This window comes from Leguminivora glycinivorella, chromosome 24, assembly GCF_023078275.1.
Source record: "Leguminivora glycinivorella isolate SPB_JAAS2020 chromosome 24, LegGlyc_1.1, whole genome shotgun sequence".
Classification (NCBI taxonomy): Eukaryota; Metazoa; Arthropoda; class Insecta; order Lepidoptera; family Tortricidae; genus Leguminivora; species Leguminivora glycinivorella.
Window position 1 is genome coordinate 5,367,670 of NC_062994.1, and position 20,925 is coordinate 5,388,594.

Below are 20,925 nucleotides of genomic sequence, written 5' to 3' on the forward strand. Positions count from 1 at the left end.
AAAAGTGTAATTAATATTGCTTACAAATGAGTAATTGCTTTCCTTGAACTATTTTAGTGAATAAAAGCTGTTCAGTTAGCTAGTACTTGAAACTTCGATAAATACCGGTTTGGACAACTTACGTTGCCGGATCTTCGGCCGATCGAAAAATGACATTTCAGTCATTTCAGGGGGTGAAGTGGAGGGGTGTGTGTTACGGGCGGAAGTATTGCTGGAAAAACGATTTTTCCGATATAGTATTACTTATTTTGACCAAAATGCAAAAAGCTTTAAAAGAACTCTATTAATTGTACCAAAGAATTTATTTATTATCGTAATTTGTGTTTATTCGTTAGGATAAAACAAGTATCGCCGTTGCGGCTAAATTGTGGTGTTATTATTGATATTTTTATTTTACGTGCTTACATAAAGCTATATTATTTTTTAGTACGTTTATAATTTATTTATTGAATAGTTAAACCCCACAAACCCACCGTTCTACTTGTAAGAAGTCACAAAAACCTTTTAAAAAAAATATACTTTTTAAAAAATAAAAAATGTCTGATGGCCATGGAGAACCCAATCAGCATAGGAAGGAAAGTGTTTCTGCAGCGAATGTGGCCAGTGATAGCCCTGTAACGGACCCCGGGCAAGTGCGAGGGGGCTCCACCGTAGAACCGGCTGCTGGGAAGTTTGAAGGCCCCAGGGTCAAGTCTGGGGCCCTAAAAAAATCTGCGAGATATAGAAGCAGATCCCTGTCGGCGTCTTCGGCAGATTCGTACAGTTCTACGTCCTATACTGGTGAGTTTTAAAAAGTTATTGTTGTTTTTGTAGTGTTGGCAGCAATTCAAATAAATTTAATTGCTTCTGTGTTGTTGACCTTTTTACTTTGAAGATTGCTATTGTAAACAGAAGTTTATAGTTTTAGTTGAATTTTATAGGATTTAGAGGAATACCTATCACAAATTACATTATTTTATAGGAATACCGATCACAAAAAAATCTGATATTGTGTTCATTTTGGATAGTGTCTTCTCCTGTATTATTATGATTTAAATATTAATGTAAATATTTTTTCTAGGCACAATGGCCATAATGTTTATTAAACTACTTTGAATTTAGATGCCTTTTCCCCCAAGGAAATGGGTCAGTCACCATGGTACCTGTGTAAATAATTACCTGTTTAGTTAGGCACCAGTCTCTCGACGGAGAATTATTTTTTTTAGCCAGAAAATAAAAGCCAATCTTGAGCAAGTAAGACTACTACTTAACACAGCAAACAGGAGTGTACACGTTTCTAATAGGTTGGCAATGCGCATGTGACACTCCTTCAGTTGCAGGCGTCCATAGGTTACGGTGACCACTTTCCATCTGGCCGGCCGTATGCTTGTTTGCCACCAACATAGTATAAAAAAAAGTATGACAAGTATAAAAGTATATGGTATAAAATATATGAGGTAAGTATTTTTCATCAAAATTCAAAATTTTAAAAGAAATTCTGATAAAATACAGGTTGGATATGAACCATAAGGATTCTATTCTGATATAGAGTACACTAATACCTATGTTCTGAGTTCTGAAGGCTGATAGAGTGATACTATGAATGATTTCTAAATCTATGTATTTAGAAATAAATTAATGATTTTTCTAAAACCTTTATTCAAAATCCTTAAAACCTATTATACATTTTTAAAAGTATAATCATTAAAACTCCATTAGAACTTTAATGGAAAATCATTAGAGTTCTAATTAAAATGGAAACGCAAAACTTCACGCAACTTTGTTAACATGTACTCCTTAATTGGCTTTATTTGTGTAACTATCTTCCACACATAGTAATATATACTTTAGTTAGCTGAATTAGAATTCATTCTTCTGAACAATAAAATACAGAAACAGTCTTACATGACTATGGACATTTGTAACTGCAATATAAGGTATAAATTGATAGTTGAAATTGACAATGATACATACACTGTTTTAAGGCCTGTTGAAGATTATGGCAAGTTGGCAACCATCTAAATTGAGAGTTGATAAGTAGGTACAATAGGCGAGACGACTAAAAAAAACGAATTAGTCCGTCAGTTAGATTATCAAAGAATTTTAGACACGTATTTTTTCATTTTTCTCATAAACGAAAAATGACGACAGTGCGTTGAAGTTTCGCGTGACGTCACGCCTAGGTACAATTTTTAGGCTGAGCGCACACGGGTGCGACAGTTGCACGGCGACATTTTTTGTCTCTGTCTTGGACGCATATAGTGACGACAGAGACAAAAAATGTCGTCGTGCAACTGTCGCACCCGTGTGCGCTCAGCCTTACTTAGAAGTGACGTCACAAGCCCCGACTCCCGAACTTTGATGCTCTATATCTTTGTATTTGTCATTAATTAGTTAGAAAAAGCGAAAAATATGTGTTCAGTATTATTGGACGATCTGACGGACTAAACAGAATGCCATTTTATGTAGTCGTCATCCCTATACAGACAGAAATAACTGTAAGTAGAGCTCAAAATTATCTGTGATTGTTGTTCCTTGTTGTATTAAACAGTTTTTGCACACACAACACCAACATCTCGGCTGTAAGTTAAAATTCATACCATATATTAATAGAATAAGTATAGATATTGGATAGAGTGCTTACTGTATGTATACATCGGTTTTAATACACTCGGGTGCAAAGAAATCGGACCACCCCTGCATTTTTAACATTTCTTCAATTTCTGTAAAAACTGTAAGCAAGATCGCGATGTGTTATATACCAAATGAAACCTAAGGCTTCAGGGGCGGGAAATCTGGCCTGGACTCTTCTTTTCAGTTTGTCCCATAGGTGTTCGAACTGGTTCAGGTCTGGACTTCGTGCTGGACAATCCATAACCCCTATGCCGACCTCCTCCAGGTACTCCTTAGTGAATCGGGCCGCATGAGGTCGAGCGTTATCTTGCATCAGGATAAACTTGTCGCTGATGTAACCTGCGAATGGGACCACATGTTCATTCCTCAATGTACCGACGAGCAGTCAAACCACCCGGATTCGGTATGGTACCTGGCCCTGTGGTTGAGCTTGAGCCTTTGATTTCGATCTCGCACACTATACATATAATTTTTCTATGACTGTCGCTACTCATAAAACTGGAGGGAGGTGAAGGGATATTTAGTTAAGCGTTTTCACCCCAAAACGTCCTCAAAATACTTAATTTGATGAGCGCCATGTTTTATTTACGACACACATTATTCTGGAATTATTCATCGTCTCACGTCTCATGATATTCATATTTTTGTCGATATGTTTGTTGAATAGTCTTATACGCCATTGGTTGAGTTGGCGGATAGGCTGTTTTTGAAGTGGGGAGGTATGGGCTAGATGGCGCCATGGAGATGTGATGAAAGGTGTCCATCTGTCCATTTCTAATATTTATCGAGTCTGGGAAATGTGTGGGCCGTTCTCTTGTTTACTATCTTGGTATAGAACAAGAGGTATTTGGCTAGTTTCATGTGTTTTCATATAAAGATAAGATGGAAATAATTTAAGAGAAATATGTTTAGGAAGCTTTATTCTTTACCTTTTATTAAGTTGCAAAAAAAAAACGGTTTTTTCTGGCTTGAAAAAAAAAAACAAAAAACCGTGAAAAAAAAACAGTTTTTTTTCTGAAGTGGATCTATGTTTTTTTTCGAAAGTACGAAATCTCAAAATTTGCACTGCAGTTAATACTTTTATACGGTTTTTAGACTTTAATTAATTTCTGGTTTTATTAAACTAACATTTACGAAATCTGTAGTTGGTAGTTATCGCTATTTACTGCTGGCAATACCTACCATCGTCTCTCCACGCTCCACGCCGCATCGAGGATTTCCTAATAAACGTTTGTATACTGAATGTTTATCGAATTAAAATGTACGAGTACGTTATTGTTATTGATACGTTACAAATCACGAAAAACCGTTATTGTCGTATTATTTATTCATGTTACATGAAAAAAACTATGATGCTCGGTTTTTTTTCATGTTTTTTTTTCATAACTCTGAAAAAAAAAAAACATCCGTTTTTTATCTATTTGCAACCCTAGGTAAGTTGCCAGTAACTGACCAAAATCCCGTAACTGGCCACGTTAGCCTCAAATGAAATTCATTTTACCAATATACAGAGTTCTTTTATAGTACAAGGTGGTCAGTTATTGGCAATTTACCGTAATAAGGCCATCATCGCTTAACGAAACCTACGATTCGTGTTAGAAACTAGGCAAACCTATTAAACCTAGTCATATGACTGATCTCATGATCTGATATGCGACCGGCAAGCCTTGACCGTTATACTATTAATACAGTCAGTATCAGGTAGATACTGATGGTCAAATGGCTAAATACATAGATTGATTTTTGAATTTCGAACGCACGAATTGGCCGTTTGAAAGTCTGGAAAACGACGAACTGCTATTTTTGAATAACCTAACCACAAAATTAAAATGTTGAAAAAACCCACGACATCGTGGACCGCTTTTGGTGAAACATGGCTAAGAACACGCCCGATTAACTCAGATTTCAAACAAAAAAAAATCTAAATCTAAATCGTTTCATCCCTTCGGGAGCTACGATGCTACAGACAGACACACACACAGACAGACAAACAGACACACACGTCAAACTGTTATAACACCCCGTCATTTTTGCGTCGGGGGTTAAAAAGGACGGCTTATAATAAGTGGTTAGTGTGGTGGTGGTAAACTATACTGGACGACTATATTCTTTCCGAACAAACTCTAAAAGTCTAAAGGTGTTTTTTTATGATTGCTTATTTTTGCCGACACTCAACTCTATAGGTACCTACTTAAGCTTGACCTTTCTTGTATAAAGGTTGACCAAACTTTGTTTAAAAGTTGGCTTCCTTAACCTTTTGTGATTCTTGTGGGTTCTAGAAACTTCGTGTGCCTTAAGTTGCTTCAAGAAAATTTCAAAGTGAATACATTTCATACTTGTTACGTTTTCCTCAAAATGCTCCATCCAGATATTTGCTAAAACCGGCGCCACCGGGCTGCCCATAGCAACTCCGTCAATCTGGAGATAATGCTTTTGTCGATATAAGATGTAGCTTCCTTCTAGACAGTTTCGCAGCAACACCATGACCGACTCCAATATCTCATTGTGAGCTAGCCTTGTCCGAACTACCTCAAGACATTCCTTAACTGGAACATTGCATTGGTGAAAAGCGACTCGACATCAAAACTCACCATTATGTCATCTGGCTCCAGCTTAACATCCTTCAGAATGTCCAAAAAGTGACGAGAATCTTTCACAAAGGACAACGTTTTACCCACAAGCGGCTGCAACACGTGCGTGCGTGCGTGTTACGTTTTGCTTTGATTTCACATACGTATAGACTTAGTTAAAGGTTAGTTAAAAGTTTGCTAGTTATAACTGGCTAGTGGTTAATTAATTAAACTACGGTTGTACTCACGTTATTATCGCTATTGCTGCGACATGTTTGAACCATCGCGTGAACTCCTATATGCCTGAAGAGGGGCCTCCGAATTGGCCCGAAACATGTCGCAGCAATAGCGATAATAACGTGAGTACAACCGTAGTTTAATTAATTATTTGAATATGTCTCACGAAAGTTTAACGTGTATAATTGGCTAATAGTGGTTGGTCACATCCACAGGTATAGGAAGAAAGGAGATCGGAAACGCCGAGCGATTTGTATTGAAAACGCCTGTTGTAAGTTCTTGAACCCACACACACACACTTGTAAATGGAGGCTCCTATTGGTCTATTGCGCAACACACACACTGTACTTGCGAACGACCAGCGAGTTGTGTCACCACGCACGCACACAACGACAACTATGCTCAATGAGCTAACACTTCGGAGAGTGTGCTCAAGAGCTACACGAGCTTATTCCACCGTCCCCATTCTACCATCGGACTCTTACGCCGTGGCTTGCGTGGGCGACGGTCGCGCGATGGTCGTGCGACGGCGATGCGACGCATACGAAATTAAACCTTATAGATATGGAAGTAGACGATGCGATGAGACGCGACGGCGACGGTCGCGCGACCGTCGCCCACGCAAGACACGGCGTTAGACGCACGGCCGGTGTCTATCCTTACTTGGTAGATATTCCACGAATTCGCACGAAGCGCTTTGCTTCTTCTTTTCTTATGCGCACTGCCAAGGAGTGGAATTCCTTGCCGGCGGCTATATTTCCGAGCTCATATAACCCGGCAACCTTCAAACCAAGGGTGAACAGGCATCTTCTGAGCGAGCTCACTCCATCGTAGGCCACGTCTTTGCCTTTGCCTAGTCTGTGGTCAAGAAGAGTAAGCCCGATGGCCGAGTGGTTTTACAGGCATCCGTCCGGTTAACGGAGTACGCTGGTTCGATTCCAGCTCGGAACACTTGGAGGCCTTGGTCACTTTTTCTTTGTATATGACATTTATTTAATGTTTATAGTATAATAGTAGTGTTACTACTTAAAAATACAAATTAAAATATTTTCAAATGAGAATAATTTAATTTGTTCTAAGATTTGCACGGCAGCGCCATCTCTCTTCGCTAGCTCGTAATCACATGTGTTGATTCAGTTAGGAGGTCGAACTAGTTTCGGTTCTACCTCAGAGATGGCGGGGGGCGCCAAGCCTTCGGTAATTGTGTCATATACTTGGAAATTTCGACCCTTGCTTTCGTGATCCGATGGCCGAGTGGTTTTACAGGCATCCGTCCGGTTAACGGAGTACGCTGGTTCGATTCCAGCTCGGAACACTTGGAGGCCTTGGTCACTTTTTCTTTGTATATGACATTTATTTAATGTTTAAGAGTAAGCCCGTTTATAATAATAAAAAAATAAAAAAAACACTTAGTTATTTCTATTATTACAAATCCATTTCTTGCAGAATAAATGAACCATTTCCTTCCAAACATAACTCGCAAGTTATTAATCGCACAGAAACAGTAATTTCCAAGAAATACCGTTCAAAACTTGTATTTACACAATTTTAATTGGAAACGTTTCAATCTACGCTTTTCGCAATTGAATTCTAGGTTCTAAACCAAGTATTAATTAATCATGAGCATCTTATAGCACTTAAAGGATTTTTTTTTTCGTCAGAGGTGGAGGTAATCCTCATTGGATACTGCCATTGAGTAAGTATTACTTCGTATAGAGGAGCTATAGCAAACAACGAACGTGTCACAGCCTGTAAGCTGAAGGCGGGGCGAGGGGGCGGGGTGTGAACCAATGGCCTGCTTTCGTAACGTCGCAAGCGCTACGATTTTACTCGGCGCTTACGACCTTTCGGTCGCGATGATGAGCCCTGCATAGAGTGCATAGATTAGAAGTCGTAGTATAGAAGTGACATGGGTTTACATGGGCATTTTTTTTACTTTTTTTACTCTCAATTAGCGTGAGTTGTTAACAAAAAACCTAAATCGCTGTTCGTTTTGTAACAACAATCAAGCTTGAAATCTGTATTTAAAACTAAACTTTTTCACGTTCTGAATTTAGATTATAGCTTAGTATAATTTACATAATTAAAACAAAAACGATGTTTTTATTGAAATTTCATGCTTAATTATCGTTGCAAAACTGACAGCGATTTAACATTTTTTTTAACAACTCTGTGAGTCCCAATTTTTTTAAATGCCCACATATAAAGCTGCATACGGACTGAGCGTACATGTGTACACGTAGCGTAGTCGCAACTGGATATTAGTTATTTATGTGACATTTGCATAATGGTAGGCATTAAAACGAGTGTTGTTTTTGTTGTGTTAATAAGATAACATGAGTGTTTTAACGCCTAATTATGTATAGTCGCATACATAACTTTATCTACATCCATGTATGTATAGGCGCGGGTTTATCGTCCCATAGAAAATTTGAATTTCGCGCGTTTTTATACTCTCATAATTTGCTTGACCGTCTACCTACCCAAATTCATTCAGATAGGTTAGGTACTGCCACAGACCAACCCCTATAGACATCTATTACAAGACGACTCGCGGTCGCCAGCCTTCCTAGTATTTGCACTGATATAAGCGCGGGCGCTCGCCGTGCCCGATCAGTATCGACCAAGTAACAGATCCGAAAGCAGCGCGTGTTTTTCGCACAAAAAAATTGGAAAAGGGTATTTTGATGCCTTAAAGATGTCCACCTGTAGTGTGAAATGGTGTGAAAAGGTAACAAGAAGTTCAAATTTAAAAACAGACGGCATTACATACCACAAATAAGTCATATTTATAATTTATTCAGAGCCGGCATAGGTCAACTTACATTGGCCACTTACGCGTCAGTAGAGGGACAGTCATACTTCTGTCCCTTTTCATCTGGCGCGACTGCCCGCCGTCCTTGAAACGGCCAATCACAGCGCGCTTAACACATTCCCCGCCCGCTCCTCGCACCCCAAACACTGGTGACTCGTATCGCGAACCAAATATACAAGACTGCCACTCTATAGGAGGTTCTCTGTGGGTACTGCACTTACATTTACATACTCATATGAAATTCGACACGCGTATTGAGAATCTGTTATAGACCGACATGTCGGAAAACTGTGCAATTCTGACAATAATAATTAAATAACCTTTTTTGCGTCGATAAATATATATAATTTAATGTATGATAGGAAACTTGAACTAACTTGCGATATTGTCACGTCTGCTTTTGTTGCATTTTTTACTCTTTGGTTTCAACGAAACATGGCCGCCGCAACATGGCGCTTCGGCATGAGTTTATATTGATGCATTTTTTAAAAAGTAAGCGTGTTTAAACAAAAATGCAGTAAACCTACGTATGAAGAGTCACTCCTTGGCTTTTGTTAGATTTTCCTGAGCAGTTTGTACAGTACCTCACTACACATGACGGCATTATTTAGACGAAATATTTTTCATTGCGATACGTCAATCTACCACAGCCGTTCGGCACAGACTAAGTGCGTTTGTGCCGATCGGCTCTAAGTGTTGTTACACAAAATCAAGTTGAGGTGCCCTCTCTAGTTAACATAATTACTCAAAGGATACTGCCAACCCGGTATCCTGGCAGTATGCCCGACTCAGCTGGGCTTGCTCCAGCCGCCTACGGACTAAAGCCCTCCACCCTGTTCAGTGTAATGTTTTCGGAAACTCGGCGCTATCGGTATACACGTTGTTTCCGGGTGTGTTATTGTGCAATCCGGGTTATAGTGACTTAAAGGATGTGGAAGGACCCTTTAAACATAGAACGCCACATATTTATGGCGGGGTCTTTAATTAAGTTTGATGTAATCATTCATCAATCGGCCAGATAAATAACTATTTCTACACGGACTTATTTGCAAAAACCGGCCAAGAGCGTGCCGGGCCACGCTCAGTGTAGGGTTCCGTAGTTTTCCGTATTTTTCTCAAAAACTACTGAACCTATCAAGTTCAAAACAATTTTCCAAGAAAGTATTTATAAAGTTCTACTTTTGTGATTTTTTTCATATTTTTTAAACATATGGTTCAAAAATTAGAGGGGGTGGGGACGCACTTTTTTTTCCTTTAGGAGCGATTATTTCCGAAAATATTAATATTATCAAAAAACGATCTTAGTAAACCCTTATTCATTTTTTAATACCTATCCAACAATATATCACACGTTGGGGTTGGAATGAAAAAAAATATCAGCCCCCACTTTACATGTAGGGGGGGGGTACCCTAATAAAACATTTTTTTCCATTTTTAGGGTTCCGTAGTCAACTAGGAACCCTTATAGTTTCGCCATGTCTGTCTGTCCGTCCGTCCGTCCGTCCGTCCGTCCGTCCGTCCGTCCGTCCGCGGATAATCTCAGTAACCGTTAGCACTAGAAAGCTGAAATTTGGTACCAATATGTATATCAATCACGCCAACAAAGTGCAAAAATAAAAAATGGAAAAAAATGTTTTATTAGGGTACCCCCCTACATGTAAAGTGGGGGCTGATATTTTTTTTCATTCAAACCCCAACGTGTGATATATTGTTGGATAGGTATTAAAAAATGAATAAGGGTTTACTAAGACCGTTTTTTGATAATATTAATATTTTCGTAAATAATCGCTCCTAAAGGAAAAAAAGTGCGTCCCCCCCCCTCTAACTTTTGAACCATATGTTTAAAAAATATGAAAAAATCACAAAAAAGTAGAACTTTATAAAGACTTTCTAGGAAAATTGTTTTGAACTTGATAGGTTTAGTAGTTTTTGAGAAAAATACGGAAAATTACGGAACCCTACACTGAGCGTGGCCCGACACGCTCTTGGCCGGTTTTTATTTTTGCACTTTGTTGGCGTGATTAACATACATATTGTGGTTACTGAGATTATCCGCGGACGGACGGACGGACAGACAGACATGGCGAAACTATAAGGGTTCCTAGTTGACTACGGAACCCTAAAAAGGCGACAATAACTTTACAATTTAATTACATGTCATACAATTAACCACAAAATGTCGTTCGCTAGTTTGCAGGTGGTACAGTGACATCTAGCGAGAACTTTGGACATCAAAAAATACTTAAACATTTTACGATTTTTACAAGTCATTACTCACTACTCAGTTTGCGGGGGTAACAGTGACATCTAGCGAACAACTTGCACTACGGCATATAATTATTTTTCACGCCCTCTATCGTTAAGTTTCCTAACCATATCCTAAGTACATCGGATTTACTATTTCCTTTGACTGAAAACACCGTGATGTTTACTGTACGCTCGTAAAACGTTTTTTTAGAACTGTTTGTTTACCCATCGGTTTGATCGCTGACCTATTTACCTAGCAATGGATATTGGTTAGACAGTCCCGTCCCGTTGTTACTCTTTTGTGCAATACCACAGTATAATGAAGTACTATCGTACAGTATGGCCGCTCCCGCTCCCCTCTGAAAGTGCCGCCCACCCCCTCTCGGTTACCTGACAGTTACCGCCTGTCAAGAACGCGAACAGTCGACCTGTCAACCTGTCATAATTTTTTTTGGCAAAATTTCCTCATTTATTTATTTTTTATTTATTTAAACTTTTTTGCACAACTAAAGAAACATGTACAAATGGCGGACTTAATGCCAAAAGGCATTCTCTACCAGTCAACCATTGGGTTAAACAGAGACATATATGTTGGCGCAGGAGAAATAATAGCTAACAGAGACAAATATAATCGTGACATCAAACATAAATTTACTAAACTCAGGTTGAATACTAATACTTATATAAATTTATATAAAGATAGACTAATATATATAATTACATATATATGATGGTGAACATTATTTGAATTCTTCTGCCAGAAGATGCTTGCGGAGCAGTCGTTTGAAAACGAGTTTGCTTGGGGCTTGTCGAATAGAGAGGGGGAGAGAATTCCAAAGGCGGATTGCCTCGACGGCGAAGGAGTTAGAGACGAAACCAGAACGGTGAGAAGGAATGGAGAGTTTGAGAGAGCGGGAGGAACGTAGTTCACAGCCTGGACGGGGGGTAATGAAAGTGAATTTACATTTGAGATAACTGGGAGAGTAGGGCTCATTCTGTGTATTTCCTGTATTTAAAAAAAAATTTTTTTCACGAGCATGTATACGTCCTTGGAGGTTTGCTAGGTTTATAGCTCACAAGCTCACAACTACACAAACGTAGGTATAGTAGTTAGTAATAAAAGAAACAAGTCAGTCTCGATTAAGAGCTAAGGTTAAGCAAAAGTACCTACATAATACGAGTTCCGTGTATGGCGCCTGTCCACGGCTTGACCAATCAATTTTCTGCAGTCCACTGCAGGTGAGCTCGCGTGCTATGGAATCGGCTTCATTATTGTTCGTTGAATATACGAATAAGCTGTGTATAGGTGAAAAACTTTGTATGTGTGAGTGACGTGTTCGAATAGGCGTTTGTTTTGTTTGTGTTCCTAATGTTAAATATGTGTTCTCTATTCGAATTTCGAACACGTCACTCACACATACAACAGGTGACTTTCTTAAGTTTTTCACCTATAGCCGGTTAAGTATGTACATTACTACACGAGTGTGAAAAAGGGTCGCATCGATACTATTTCGCACGTGTATCATATTATAACTATTATAAGTCGATTTACAAATTTACAATACCTAAGTACATAAATGGTACAGGAAGGCGAGCAAGAACAACACTCTGTAAGCGTACCTACTTACCGTTTTTACCCTCCGACGCAAAAACGACGGGTTGTTATAAATTTGACGTGTCTGTCTGTCTGTGGCATCGCAACGAACGAATGAACAGATTTAGATTTTGTTGTTTTGTTTTGTGCGAAAGCTGAATTAGTCTGGAGTGTTCTTAGCCGTGTTTGATGTTACACTATGCACTATATCGTTATTTTTTCAAAATTTTAATTTTGATTCGTTTTTGCCATTGTGTAGCTCTAAAAAGATCTTGTCCATTTTTTGAAATCTTACAATCTAATTATTTTTAAAATCAGGACTTAATCGCGTCTGACTACATATTAAACTGACCTCCAACGTTTCAGGGACAGCGTTGTCCCTCTTGTGTTGTTGGTCTTCTTCGAGACCACGGGGACCACGCTGTCCCTGAAACGTTGGAGGTCAGTTTAATATGTAGTCATACGCGATTAAGTCCCGATTTTAAAAATAATTATGTGTAATAATTGTGAAAGTTTAAATCAGTATCTTACAATCTTTTAAAAAATACTAAAGTTGAAAAGCGCTAGCGATCCATTAAACAAGTTTTAAAGCGAAGAAATTGAACAAGTTACCGAGTTTGTAGATAGTTTGCGGAAGCTGTTAGTGTATTGGTGCTCAATCAACAGCCGGTTTAGTCTTACCACTGACATTTGAGCCAACTTCTGCTTTACATAGTATCCATCTAGTAGTAGGTATTTATCTTATCCATTATTTTCTGTTCAGATTTTATATCTTTTGACAACTTGACAAGCCAATGACCTACTCGCACTAACGTCTGTGATAAAGGAAACTGCAAATATTATGTTTCTTTAAATATTTGTTATTACTCGATTTCATGGCCAGGCCAGAATGTATGGCATGGAGTTTTTTTTTAATACTTAGGGCTGTTATTTTTCAAATGGTTTCGACTGCCCGATGGCAGTTGGGAGACACTTGTCTTCGGGTATTTTCATTCGGATCAGTTTTGCTACGAGAAATTATGAGGATTGGCACGACTTGACGTCCCTTTGCGGGCGGATATGATTAGAGAGCGGATTTCAGGTAGCGATTTCCGCTCTCTAGGAATGATATTTACTTGACTTTTGACAACCCTAAGTATTTGAAAGGGATCGTGGCATGCACGATAAAGGAACTCGATTCGTCCCTGAATCGCTGTAAAAATTACGGTTTTGAAGGAAGTGTCTTTTCTGTACCATTGAACTTTTTTTTTGTTATTATAAATTGGCTTACTCTTGGCCACAGACTAGCCAAAGGCAAAGACGTGGCCTACGATACGATGGAGTGAGCTCGCCCAGAAGTTGCCTGTTCATTCTTGATTTGAATGTTGCTACTGTTGTATTTTTAACCCTCGACGCAAAAACGACGGAGTGTTATAAGTTTGACGTGTCTGTCTGCTTGTGTGTCTGTATGTCTGTCTGTGTGTGTGTCTGTCTGTGGCATCGTAGCTCCCAAACGGATGAACCGATTTAGATTTAGTTTTTTTTGTTTGAAAGCTGAGTTAGTCGGGAGTGTTCTTAGCCACGATTTATGAAAACCGGACCACTGTGTCGCGGTCGGGGGTTTTTTCAAAATTTTAATTTAGTGGTTAGGTTATTATTTTGTTCTGTGGTACTTAAACCTAACATTCCTTATAGCTTGCACAAATCCAAACGGAATTGCATTGCATCAAATCATTTGTTTTTGTATTATATTATATGATACATATTGTATTGATATCATAATCTTTGCCTATAATATGATAGATAGATATATAGAGATAGTACCAGATATTGTTAAGTGCTTAGCCGTGAAAAATGTTATTCAATGTTTTGAAACGAAATTTTGTTATTAATTTGGTTTCAATAATTCGAAATGGTTTTCCACACTTGCCAAATCCGCTATTGTACCTACCTGAAATGGCGTCCGATACGATTTGGCGTATACTTGCTAACTGTACAGTCAGCGTAAAATATGTAGTGAAAGCCAAATACATCGCGAAATATCTTAAGTTCTTTTTATCTTACATTACAGTATCTTTATCTGTGTCATAAAATGCAAAAGCGATCTAGACGAGAAAATAAAATACTTGACAATTTTAAACAAGTTTGCTACGGGGCACGAAGTTTTTTATATTTCGAATATTTTGATAATAATTGAACTACTGAGGCCGATTTTTGAATGTCGACCATTCGATTTCGTGAAATTCGTTGAATAAATACCTTCACTACTAGCGATTGAAATTATACTAACAAAATCTAAAACGAGTGGTCATTACAACCAGATTTAATAGTATATTGTGCAACAAGGGAGGTAAGGGGGATTCTGTCAACGAGTGTCAATAACTCGCGACTAGAGATGGGCGGCGGGAAAATACCCGGGGTAGATATCGGGTATTTACCGGGTATTTACCCAATCTACCCGATATTTACCTTTTCTACCCTAATGGGTGGGTATAAATAAATATTGTAATAAAATGGGTCATAAAAAGAATTTAATCGTGAAAAAATGTTTTCTTGGTATTGTATAATATATTTATATTTTATTAATATAGTTCTATAAACATATATCGAAGTATTTGTATTGAATAAGGAATTTGTTAAATATCATTGACATACTTGTGTGTTTGTTACCTCCTCCTCCTAAACGGTTGAACCGATGGGGATGAAATTTTGTGTGCTTATTATAGTTCCTCTCAAGTAACAATTTCTGGTCCTATAGTGGTCGAGGACATCAAATTAAATCACACTAAATGGTCCTATAAATAATCTATATAAGGAACTGTAGAGCCGATTTGGCGCAATTATGCAGCCATTTAGTGATATAATAGGCCTATAGCAGTATCATCCGTGACGTTTAAGGTCTATAATGGTGATGTAATGATGACTATTGTGCTAATTTGTTGACATAGAGGACACAGTAACGCTATTATAGTATCAATTTATGCTATAGTAGCATTTGAGATTCCGTTATACAGGTTATTTTGTTAATAGCAGTTGCCGTCCCTTTTAATGCGAAATTTCTAAAATAATTTAATGTGTGTAATATTTAACAAAAACTGTTCTAAACGAGGAACTTAACGAAAAGTGGCGTGTGAACTTGTGAAGTTTAGTGTCAATTAACATAATTTAGATTTCGTATACTTCCATCATTACTGCAAAAAGGTATGCGATGGAAATTTTACCGTTAAAAGAATATTAGTTTAATGGAGTATTTTAAATGCGCCCTCGATTTATACATGTTTTGAATAAAATAAATATAATTTAATACAATAAAATTATTGGCACCATAGTTTCTACTATGGATCCAAGAAGTAAAACATACGTTTTTATAGTTCGACTATATCACTTATCATACGCATTCACTGCCATAAGCCCGCCATCGTGGATTCAATTAGGGTTGCATGAGAATTTAACTATGATCCAGTTTAACTTATAAGTTCTTTATATAGAAAACAATACTTGTTTTCAATGTTTTACTATAGAAAGATCTTTTAAACAGTATTAATAAATACAACTAGGGAACAAATCAAATTATTTTTCGATTTGTTAGCCGCGTAAACTGAAGACCCGGGTTCGATTCCCGGCTCGGCCACCAGTGGGCCTTGTCGTTTTTTCTTTCGTGTATGATATCTATTTAAATTTATAGTATTAATAAATGTTGTTTTCTTTTTAGTATGACAAATCTAAACTACAATTGGTCGCTATGTATATTTTTAAAGTTAATTTCTAGAAAAACACTGTACGGAACCAGATACCGCATCTTTGGCCTGATTTCATAATTACGATGTATAAACACCATAAATCAGCCTTTTAAGGTCAAAATTGTCATTTAAAAGTAATCGTTTTCTACTCTTATATATCTGATTTGGTTTATAAAACATATAGTAAACTCAGCTATAACGCTATTGTGTTTTAAAAGAGATACCGAAACCATTATTCAACAGGTCTGTGATATTTAAAGAGTCATTGTGGCGTATACGGCGATGAGATATAAAAGGCATTAGAAAACGACTATAACCTTTTCAAAGCTATATATATAAACGTATCCTGAAAACTTCATTATACAGCAAAATAGCTCTATAATGGAATTCATATCACTACTATACAGTGTTAAATACTATAGCAGTGTTTTCCAAAGCCACTATATCCCAAAATAGTGGTATAGTTAGGTTTTAAATCTGTTAAAACACAACTACTAAAAATACTATAAGCGGCTTGTTGGTTAGCGCAAATTGATCGCATAACAGTGATTTCTAACACCATTATACAGTAATATTGTTCTATAATAGTCATATTTGATCCTGTTATAGACTAGGCCTATAGCGGCTCTATAAAATGGTGATATAAACGTTTACATCACTTCCTAATAACACCTTTTAGCTGTATAACGCAACAACTACTTATATAACGGCTTGTCGGGAACCTTAATAACTAACTAAAATGTTACTTGCTGTTTGTTTGGTAAAGCCTATACTATCTAGCCGAAGTCACATAGAAGGCATTATTACAGTCCGAATTCAAAGCAAGTGTTAATTAAAATCACACATGGACGTGGCGCTTGTTTAGCTAAGTACAAACTGAAGTGTAAGTATCCCATAAATAAAAATAAAAAAAAGTAACTGACCGGTCAAGTGACTTATTGCACCCTTTCAATACGGATGCACCTACCTGGCGTTTTGCAAAGCTGTGACCTCATTGGCTAATGAATTTGAATTTGTCTGTCCACCGTGTTTACGTTAAGTACCTAAGTTATTTGAATACTTAGTGGGCCTAAAACATCTGGGGAATACAACTTTTTAATTGAATGTGGTAAATTACACATGATATATGGAATATTTGGAATCTCTGTTAACATTTTAATATTAGTTAGTCAAATATATGTATTTATTTTAGTAGAAAAATATATTTCAGTCATCTAAATTAAGAATAATCTTTAATTTCATAGATTATTTTTTATACCCGCTCATTTGGGTAGATACGGGTAAATACCGGGTAGATTGGGTAGATATGGGTATTTTCCCGGTATTTACCCGTCAGCGCCCATCTCTACTCGCGACAGCCGCAGGCTGCAGAGAGTTATAGACACGAGTTTACAAAATCTTTACCTCCTGAGTTACACACAATATTTTTCCTCACATTTGAGAGGAAAACACAGAGAAAAAAAATCACAAGGCAAAACCTTCAATGAATGGCGGTGTTGTACTGCCCGTTGCTATGGCAACGCGGTCAAGCTCAAATCGAGATGGCCGTCACAATTTCCTGCCAGATTGCAAATTATAACGATTACACTGAAATAATTGTAAAACATAAATAAAATGCGTTTTTCATATAGTGTAATATTTTTTTATAGCTTATTTTTATAGTCAAATTTTAGTTGTGCAAAAAAATATCCTTGTGTATTGTACGGATTGTATTAATTTTTAAAACTAAATCCATTACTCCCTTGGGAATAAAATAGTACATTATTCTTCAGTACACGTAGACGCAATGAGACCTTTAAACAGCAAATGTGATTAAAAATGAATAACCCTACTTTTTCAAAACATAGTATTTAGTCGTTTTCCACATATTTACTTTCGAACGGCGAAATAATGCGTTCGAAATTTAAAAAAACCGGCCAAGAGCGTGTCGGGCCACGCCCAGTGTAGGGTTCCGTAGTTTTCCGTATTTTTCTCAAAAACTACTGAACCTATCAAGTTCAAAACAATTTTCCTAGAAAGTCTTTATAAAGTTCTACTTCTGTGATTTTTTTCATATTTTTTAAACATATGGTTCAAAAGTTAGAGGGGGGACGCACTTTTTTTCCTTTAGGAGCGATTATTTCCGAAAATATTAATATTATCAAAAAACGATCTTAGTAAACCCTTATTCATTTTTAAATACCTATCCAACAATATATCACACGTTGGGGTTGGAATGAAAAAAAATATCAGCCCCCACTTTACATGTAGGGGGGGTTCCCTAATAAAACATTTTTTTCCATTTTTTATTTTTGCACTTTGTTGGCGTGACTAATGTACATATTGGTACTAAATTTCAGCTTTCTAGTGCTAACGGTTACTGAGATTATCCGCGGACGGACGGACGGACGGACGGACGGACGGACGGACGGACAGACAGACATGGCGAAACTATAAGGGTTCCTAGTTGACTACGGAACCCTAAAAATCGGTTCATTGGCTTTAGAAGATACCTTCACCATACTGTGGTACGGACTGGTAGGGCTTGAGGTGTAACATAGCAAAATAGTTAGCAACATATTTGACGTCAAATGTACTTATATAAAAGATAAGTATCAAATGATATTCCTAAGCTAGATTCTCCTAAGACTAGGTTCAAAGGAGCTGTAGTGCTTTGTAAATGTAATGCAAGCCTACATCGCCATCTTGTCGCCGGTTTATTATTGCGAGAATTATAGAGCGCTGTTCCTGCCATTTCTGATCCCTGGTTGTCATGGATACCATACGTGACTATTTACCATCTGTGACTTCGAAATGTGCTGTAATTTCAGATGACAACTTGCTCATTGTACTAGAACTACTAGAAGGATTATTTTGTCATGAACAACCGCATATACGCTCCAAGAATTCGCCTAGACAAAATCAAAAGAGTCTAGAATGTCTAGCTTGTAAACATAATGCGAGCAATCAGACATCGTCGCCATCTTGACGCCGGTTTATTAGTGCGGGAATTATGTATAGGGCACTGTTCCTGTCATTTGTGATCCTTGGTTGTCATGGAGACGGACTTACTTAGGTATTTAGGGCCAGTTGCATCAACCAGGGACACGTCAACGTCGCGTAGCAGTCTATGGAAATTTCCATTAAAAAATGTGAACCCTAGATTCGGTAACATACGGTTTGGTGGATCGACCCTGTCTCAGTCTGTCACTTCACTTCGTTATACAGAATGTTTGATAGATGGATGGACACACATATACAGAGGATAGAGGGGGCCTTATACAACGTGGTCTTACAAAAACAATACTTATACCCAAAAATTTGGCATATGACTCCATCTATCCCTTGTACTGATGTGCAAAATCTTAAATTTCTTGAAAAATTGACGAAACTTTCACGAAAAATAAAGGGAATTTAAATTTATGAAATGGAAAGTTTCCATCCATACAATTGTCCATACAAAGTATGGAAAGTTTCCGAAGTTTTCCTATGTGAAAATTTTAGAATTTTGGAAACTTTCCGTCGGCACATCAGTAATCCCTTTTATATATATGTCCTTGTATGAGTTGTATGTATAAGTACCAAATAACCTGTATGTTAGTGACCGACCACACCAGACCGTCGCGTGTCTCGGGGCGCGCAACGGGCGTCCGCGCCACGCCGCTTCAGTGTAATTCAAAAAACGCCTCCTCAGTACATTTTGTATAGGAAAGACGTAAGACGCGCCCCAGGTGGCGTGGCGGCGGCGGGGCGCGTGCCGCGCCGCTTGGCGGCGCGCCTTACGTCCTTCCTATACAAAATGTACTGAGGAGACGCTTTTTGAATTACACTCAGGTGGCGTGGCGCGGACGCCCTTTGCGCGCCCCGAGACACGCGACGCATAAGTGGGAACGCTGCCTTATGCTGAATCGTCCGGCGAACTTAAAATCTGTGGACAGTATGAGTGCATGGGCTTTTATATGTCGTAATTGAAAATGACAGTTTTACTGTAGTTTATCCGACTCTATCCTCATTTATAGATAATCGATCTTAGTTAAAACCCACACAGTGTTAACGACATTCAATCCCCTTTGCGAAATGTTCGATTTATGGGGGGTTTACTACGGGGTCTTTTTATTACCAGGTCAATACTGCAACGAGACGAGAGTCGAGACAGATTTGACAATTGACATATGAATGAAAGATAGTAATGATGAAATGAAGTCAATGAAAAACTTCAGTTTCTCTTACACATGAAGACAGATTTTATTTAGTTCATCATCATTGGTACGAGCCGGGGTTCGAACCCGCGACCTTCGGATTGAAAGTCGCATGCTCTTACCGCTAGGCCACCAGATTTTATTTAGTTGAGTTACTAAAAAAATATTTTCATGGGGAGACACATTATGCGGGATAAAAAAAAAGCTATGAAAATATATCTTAACGAGCAATTCTTGAATATTTATTTATTTATTTATTATATATATATATATATATATTATATATATATATATATATATATATATCGCCGGCTCGGTCGCCCATATATTTTTATTTAATTATAAATGGGCTTACTCATTGACACATACTAGTCGAGGCGAAGACGTGGCATACGATGGATTTGCCCTAAAAAAAAATTTCACTATTTTTTTGTACAATAAAAAATGTGTTTACTTACTTAGGTACTTACTTATATGAGTAGGGATAATATAGGCGTCTAAATTCCTTTACGTAGGTAGATACGTAATAATTTGTATGAGCCAAACCCAAGTCAAGTATAGAACTAAGTTTTTTGTAAGTGCTAAAACAAATAAAGAAAAAGGTATTAAATGAATGGAAGTCAGGACTCATATATTTTCTTATCGTTCAGTGTTTATCTTTAGATACGTAGTTTTTACTGTCAATAACATCGAACTTTATATAATCGGTAGGACAAAGATCTAGTTTTGACTAAAAGATAAGATAAGATACGATTCAGTTGTTTTCTATGATAGTTCAGCTGATAGTAGTTCATTGAATGTCGAATAGTTCACTCGTGAAATGGGGAAAAACGAAGAAAGAAAATCCGTAGATTTAGGTGAGTTGAAAGTTTTATAGCTATTCAGTTTAGATGGAGTTGCTCTACACGACAAATACAGGTTGACTTTACTATATATTTACCTAAGGTTTAGT

At 37.6% G+C, this 20,925-nt stretch overlaps 1 protein-coding gene across 2 annotated transcripts in view; it reads left to right on the top strand.

The window, feature by feature from the left end:
• Positions 1 to 207: 207 nt before the first annotated feature.
• LOC125238654 (adenosylhomocysteinase-like 1) overlaps positions 208 to 20,925 on the top strand; it is a 52,177-nt gene continuing 31,459 nt past the window's right edge. The window contains exon 1 of one of the 2 annotated variants that reach the window (XM_048146036.1): positions 208 to 780. In XM_048146036.1, the coding sequence (XP_048001993.1) occupies positions 537 to 780 (244 nt within the window). In that variant the 5' untranslated portion in view covers positions 208 to 536. Of the gene's footprint in view, positions 781 to 20,784; positions 20,831 to 20,925 lie in introns of those variants that run through there. The other variant, XM_048146038.1, reaches the window with a different exon arrangement.